Raw genomic sequence first — 7,028 nt, forward strand, 5'->3', positions numbered from 1 at the left:
TACAAAAGGGGTTTATACAAATATACACCTCCTGTGCCTGAGGATCCATAAACCCTTATTCTAACAGTAAAATCTGTCCAATACAAGAGGCATTCAGCTCTTATCTGTTTGCCCAGCTGCTGGACAGGACAAGTTAAAAGATTTTAAAAAATAGACTTGTGGGAAATAAATACAAATTTTGAATGAAACACTATTGTTTTTGCTGCTATTTGTCATATATGAACTCAAAGATTTGAAACATTTTCTAAATGCACAAAATAACCAATTATTTCAAATATTTTTTTTTACAAATCTGTCTAAGTCTGTGATTTTTCTCCTTTACTGAGATAATCTCACATATCGAGATGCTGATTAGAAAGCATTATTATTGCACACATCTGTCTAAAAGACCCAAAATGTTTGAAGCTCTTCTGTCAAAAAACTTTTGGTTTTTGTTTCTTGAAATAAATAATTGTCTGTAAAAAACAGAAAGCAATGATATAAGTAATTTGTATTCATTGTTTTAATTGCCACTTGAAGAATAGATATCAAGGCTGCATCCATTTAGGTAAAAGAATTGGACTGCATCGTCACAAAGTTAGTTGAATCTTTTCTGTACCGTGCGTGTATCAAGATGCGTATCAAACCAACTGAGCGCAAAACATACAGAGCCCTAGCACACTGAACAGTGCTATAGTGTCTAGCACTCTCAACTCACATTGAGAAGGACGTGGTTCAAATCCCAGCTGAATACTTTCTGTGTGGAGTTTGCGTGTTCTCTTTATGGATGCCTGTAGTTTCCTCCCCAGTCCAAAAACACACTTCATAGGTCAATTAGTGACTCTAAGGTTGTCCCTTAGGTGTCTATGTGAGTGTGGGTTTGGTCATTTGGCATTGCAATGGACGGGAGTCCAGTGCGTTCCCTGCCTTGATCAGACAGCAGTGGGTAGGCTCCAGCAACCAAGAATGAATGGGAATATAAAATGAATGTATAACTGGACAAACATTTTTTTCCTCAGTTAATGAAATAATCCTAAACAGAACAACTTTCCTCATATTTTTCATTCAGTTTATTGAGCCCTCTGACCTGCATCAAATCCCTTCCTTCTCTGTATCAGCAGCAGTTAGAAATCATTTTTCAGAGCCACAGTCATGAAAGATCTACCAAATACCCTTCACAGAAATGCAGGGAAGCTCATATACGGATGTTGTATGCCTTCCCTGTTCTCCACCACACCATCAGGAACTCAGACAAAGGAGTGGAGATTACTTTCCTGGGAACCCGCAGTGGTCTGTCGAGAATCAACCTGTTTATACCCAGCGATCAGCTCTCCAATCAGTGAGTTCTGCTGCTCAACGCTTCTCTAATCATTACTTACAGCACATGGTGATTGTGCCTGATGAATGGAATCATTCATTCCTCACCTCAGCTATATTCTCTTTGTCTCTGCAGAGATTTCCTGACAGCAGAGGACAAGGAGGGAGTGTTTAATGCTGATCACTTCCCTCTCTGGTACAAGCGAGCGGCGGAGCAGGTCCCGGGCACATTTGTCTACTCCATTCCTTTCAGCACAGGTACGCTCAGCAGAGCCTTTGTTCAGAGCGTTTGATGAGTGGATTGTAAAATTTAAACAGCTCCCTGTGCCTGTAAAGAATAATGCCTGACATTGCTATTACTTTGGCATCGTGCTATTCCATCATAAAGATGTTATTCTCCAGCGCAGCACACTTCATAACAGTTTCTTCAAGTGCAGTACATCTTACTTGTTGACAACCTTTCAGTGGATGAATGGCACATGGAGGAACTGACTGTAAACTGTGTAGGATACTAAACACAGACTTCATCCAGACTGACTTTGGAATCACAATTTCCAATTTTTAGGTTAAGCTGTCATTTTTGAACTATGGGAGCCATCCCATTTTAACTCGACACCATCAGTGTACATTCACGAGCTGATACTTTTACCTCATTAGCATCATCACGTGCAATCAGGTGAGTGCACGCTGCTATCTAGTGACCAGATTAGGTAGTTTCATCAAACTCTTTCCTGTTTCCTTGCAGCTTTAGAAAACAAGAGCGTGGTTTTGGCCAGCACTGCAATTCAGCTCCAAGACGATAGAAAATCCCCAATATTTGCTGGTAATAACCTCAAAATCTATTTCTGCCACCAGCAGACTCCCAGTGACACAGAAAACTGACTGTTCTTTGGTCTTGTGTTCAGCTGTGGGGATCCAGATGAAGCTGGAGTACTTTCAGAGGAAGTTCTGGACTGCCTGCAGACAGGTTACCACATTCTGACTCATTTTAAACAAATAACTCATTTTTTGACTATCTTGGAAGCTAAACTGGCTTTGTTTTAATTTTAGTGTACAGCCCTGGATGGAAAGTGCAGTATCAGCTGTGATAATGATGTGAGTACAGTCAGGGACCTGAAGTTCAATAAACTTTACATTGTCATGTTTTTTTTAATAATCTTTTTATTCCTAATCAATTTAGGACGTCAATTGTTACCTAATTGACAACAACGGCTTCATTCTTGTTACTGAAGAACAATCTCAGGTAATTTTTCTTACATTTCTATTCACTTTCAATGACATGTTCTGATCAATCAGAACCCAGAAGTTTGCAGTTTAAAAGTCCGGTAAGAATTTTTTTGGATAATTAAAAGAAAATGATTTCACATGTTGTTTTTGATGATTTATTGTTAGGACAATACAACTAATCAAAATACGACAAATGATTCTAAACTAAAAAAAAATTACTATAAAATAATTTTTATTTTTCAATGTTTTACGATGGGTTCCTTATGAGAGTTTCTCTTTCCTGTTTTCAACATTACGTCATGAAACAACAGGTTTGGTGTTTTCTTCTGTACAGGCCAACCTGATAAAAACCTAAAGTGAAACTTCTTAACTTGTGTAGGATGAAAGTGTGGCAACAACCTGTGCTTACTGATCTGATCAGAGTAAAAGCATGAACAGATTTTTTTCATGACTAAAACCACATATTGCATCTCTTAGAAACAGACGTTCATTATATTTGTATTCAAATCAGGAGCAGTTATTTGTTTCAGACAGGGCTGTTCTTTGGAGAGGTGGAGGGGGCCGTCATGAACAAGCTTCTTCAAATGGGATCCTTCAAACGGTCAGTAAATAAATGGATGAGAGTCTAAAGCTTTTCTTCATCAAGCTCTTGCATTTGATTTGTATTTCTCATGAGCTGAAAATGTTGTAGGATCACTCTGTACGACTACCAGGCCCTTTGCAGAGACTATTCTGGCAGCAGCGACAGTGCACGCACCTTATCGGATGTGAGTATGAGGAGTGCATGTCTGTGGTTTTGTGCATTTCTACTCTAAATGATCTCACCTACCTAGCTGTGGAGACATTTTTAGAGCCGGTTGATGCAGACTGTTGATTGAGTTCAGTGGTTTAGTTGCGCTCTAATGCTTCACTTCTCCTCTAGCCTTTTTCCGTGGTAAGGTGGCTTCTGACAGAACTAGTTATGTAAGTGTTTCAATTAAAGTGAATACATGAATTAGAACTTAGATTGAAAAAAAAAAAAAGAAAGAAACAGTTACCCCTGGTGTTTGTGTCTTCTTAGTTTCTTGCTGGAGTTCAACTTGTACAGTTGGTGGAACGTTGATCTCACCGTAAAAGGTATTTGTCACTTCTGTAATTTGAAACTTCTGTATGACTTTTTCAACATGACATTGAACTTCCAGTTTGATCGCTTCTCGCATTTAGCTCAAAGATCTCGGGGTAAAACCATGATGGTACCGTGTGACACAGAGTACCCTGCTTTCGTCTCTGAACGCACCATCAAAGAAACGACGGGCAACATTCAGTGCGACAACTGTGTCAGGTATTGATTCAGGCCATGGACCTCGTGTCTTAGTGGACCTTTGAGGTTCTGACTGTAACATCGGAACTCTGCGTTTGGGCTGCAGATCATTTGTCATACAGCAGATTCCCAGCAGTAACCTCTTTATGGTTGTTGTGGACAACAAGTGTGACTGCAGCAGCATTCCTCCTGTGACCATGGACCCTATCGAGATCATGTATATCCTTTCTGGATTTAAAACAGAATGATTCAAACTATTACTTAGGAATTTCTTGTGAGAGGTAGTAAAATGTGTTTATTTTGCACGTTTAAGCTTGTCCTGTTTGTGAATGTCCCTCCTTGACTGCTTTGAACACAATGAGTCACTAAAATGTGACAGACTGAAGTTCCAGAAAGACAGAAAAAAGCCTGAATCCTGTCACCCTTTCCATCCTGAGGTATGAAAAGCGCACAGTCTGAATGTTCCAGTTCCAGTTCCCAGTCTGTGTGATGCTTCTGCTTTAGCCCGTTTACATGGAGGTTCTCGGTAAAAGACATTAAAAAGTGTGACACATTATTTAGTTTGTTAGTCTTGTGCTGAACAGTCTGCAGTTATAGGATTTATATGGTGTGTTTTCATAGATTCCATTTATAAAGTTTGAAAAAAACAAAAAAACAAGACAAAAAGAATTTAACACTATAACAAAAAAATGAGGGGAAAAAAAGAAAAAATAGCTAAATGTTGTTTAAAATTGTTCCAAAATTTGACTCATGAGACCTTTTAGTGTTAAGGCTTTTAAAACTTGTGCAATTAAACATTTCCTGAAATTTAGGTGAACCTTAAATTCCTACAGTTTTTAAAACAACTTGTCGCTCAACCACGGGACCCTGTGACAGACATTGTCTGGTGACTTTCAGTTCAGATTTAAAGGACTTTATGGAACTGAAACAGCCCTGAGGGTTCCCACGGATCCTCTCATGGCCTTAAACAGCCAACTTGTGTCCTTTTAGAGATCCGTGCTGCACATTTTATCACTAAGAAAATTTACACAGAGACTAGAACCTGTAATTAGAGAAATTTAAAATAATAATATGTTATATGTTGGTTACTAAACTTTTTAAATATCTATGATATATTATTTATTAGAAATACATTTAGATATACATTTTGAGAATATCATAATTTTAAACTATTGTTTTTTATTTTATCTATTTTTGATGATTTTCTTGCCTTTTTTACATGTGGCCACCACACAACTGTAGCTTTAAATTGCTATTATAAAACAATTTTTATTTTAAATGGTTTATTTAAAGCAATCAAAGCAAGAATAATGCACAAAACAATACAGTCAGCAGTTATACCAAGAAGAATAGAATTTAGGATAGTTAGACATTAAATCAAAGAATGCTTGAAAGAGAGTGGAAGGAAGTGGATTTACATAATCCGACCACTGTTCTACCGTAACCCTTATATTACATGATTTATCAGATATCTATCCATTACCAAAACAGTTTCAGGTCATCAAAATGTGATTTATTTGGTGTGAATGTGTTAGAAGAACAAATACTTTTATTTTTTACGCATTTTTCTTAACCATGTTTCAGTAAGTGCCCAAAGATTTCTGCTGTTCTAGTTTTTATGCATACATTTAGACAAAACTGTATGTTTCTTTCAGGAGAATGCCATGGAGTGCGGTTCAGCCTCGCGTCTCTCCAGCCCGCTGACGGCAGGCCTGCTGCCTCTGGTCGCAGCGACCATCAGCAGGTGACCATGAGTCAAGGCGCTTGGATTCACATGATCAGTCAGACATCAAACTGCTCACACACCTTTCAGTAAGCTTTGCTTCCACAAAAGCAGAAACCACCAGATAATGGAAGCGCTTGGTGACCTTATTGGGTCCAATGAAACTACAGTGCTGACAGTTTCTCACCTTGTTCTGAAACTGTGCTGAATCATTATAGTTAAATACATAGAGAGCTTTATCGTCTGTCTGAAAAACGTCATTGTGCAGAGGAGGATAGTAACATCTTAAATGTTTTTACAGTGCAGTTTCTTTTTCTGAGAAGAAAAAAAGGATGTTGTTTAGTGGGAAACCTTTCAAACGGGCCGTAAATTACTAAAAACAAATGTCATGATGCTCTCATATCCTTAGGCATAAAATTTACAAGAGTTGTTTTTATCTAAATGAAGAATTGTTTAAATAATGTGAGATATCCAGCGACACAGAGAGCTGAGAGGAACTAAAGATGCATGTTGCAGACTGTTTTTGAAGGTTGCTATATTGATGTATTTAACTATGAGTTTTCATGATGTCCTCATATGTCCAGAAACGATCATGAACAAATAAAAATAATGTGTATTTTCCTTTTGCTTGTTTCTGGTGCTTTTTTCCTTCATGCATGTTTGAAAGCTTTTTCATTCTTTTGGTAGAATGAGCTAAGATTTTTATAAATATTAAACCAATAAAAATGGGTTTTATTAAAAAAAATGACATTCAGAACCTCACAGAGAAAAATGCATTTGGATTTCACAAACCTTCATAATTTTGGGTATATGCATTTTTGGACAATCTTATGAAAAAACCACAGAAATGGTTTTTTAGATTTAGTTGCAAATTTCACAATCCTTCATGAGCATAATCATCATTCGTTTTAAAATCGGAAGGAATTTTAGCTCCAATTATTGGAGAATCCTTGGAGACCGTGCGATATTTGAGAATTTATTAAAAAGCTATGCACTATTTATAATTGAAGATATGATCTAAACTAAAGGGTTCCACAGTGGTAAAGTGGTTAGCCTCACGTTTGCCTCACAGTAAGAAAGCTCTGGTTCAAATCCTGAACGGGTGTTCTTTGTGGAGTTTGTTTGTGCGTGTTTGTGGGTTTTCTCGGGACACTCTGACCTCCTCCCATAGTCCGAAAACTTCTTAGGTTAATTGGCGACTCTAAATTGTCTCTTGGGGGTTAATGTGAATGCGTGTGGTTGTGTGGCTCTGCAAAGGACAGGCAAAGCATTTCGGTTGTACCTTGCCTTTACTCAACAGTAGCTGGGTGGTCCCCAGCACCCCGGTGACTATGAGCAGGAATAGGCAGCTTTAGAAAGTGGATGATGTCCAAAAAAAAGAGGCTAAAATGGTAAATAATATTAAATTACTATGTAATCAAATTTGAAGAGACTGATTTCTTTGGTGGTTGAGAGGTTTGACAGAGGAAGAAGAAGATGAGC

General features: G+C 37.8%; 1 protein-coding gene across 1 annotated transcript in view; it reads left to right on the plus strand.

Moving 5' to 3' along the window:
• LOC101158014 (voltage-dependent calcium channel subunit alpha-2/delta-3) overlaps positions 1-6,171 on the plus strand; it is a 40,515-nt gene extending 34,344 nt beyond the window's left edge. Inside the window, exons 26-39 of the mRNA XM_023954788.1 lie at positions 1,223-1,318; positions 1,433-1,554; positions 2,042-2,119; positions 2,202-2,263; positions 2,347-2,391; positions 2,477-2,539; positions 3,054-3,124; positions 3,215-3,290; positions 3,446-3,486; positions 3,584-3,639; positions 3,727-3,844; positions 3,930-4,042; positions 4,178-4,260; positions 5,479-6,171. Of these exons, the coding sequence (XP_023810556.1) occupies positions 1,223-1,318; positions 1,433-1,554; positions 2,042-2,119; positions 2,202-2,263; positions 2,347-2,391; positions 2,477-2,539; positions 3,054-3,124; positions 3,215-3,290; positions 3,446-3,486; positions 3,584-3,639; positions 3,727-3,844; positions 3,930-4,042; positions 4,178-4,260; positions 5,479-5,571 (1,117 nt within the window). The 3' untranslated portion in view covers positions 5,572-6,171. The remainder of the gene's footprint in view (positions 1-1,222; positions 1,319-1,432; positions 1,555-2,041; positions 2,120-2,201; positions 2,264-2,346; positions 2,392-2,476; positions 2,540-3,053; positions 3,125-3,214; positions 3,291-3,445; positions 3,487-3,583; positions 3,640-3,726; positions 3,845-3,929; positions 4,043-4,177; positions 4,261-5,478) is intronic.
• Positions 6,172-7,028: the final 857 nt, after the last annotated feature.

The sequence above is a fragment of the Oryzias latipes genome, chromosome 5 (genome assembly GCF_002234675.1).
Source record: "Oryzias latipes chromosome 5, ASM223467v1".
NCBI classification, from domain to species: domain Eukaryota; kingdom Metazoa; phylum Chordata; class Actinopteri; order Beloniformes; family Adrianichthyidae; genus Oryzias; species Oryzias latipes.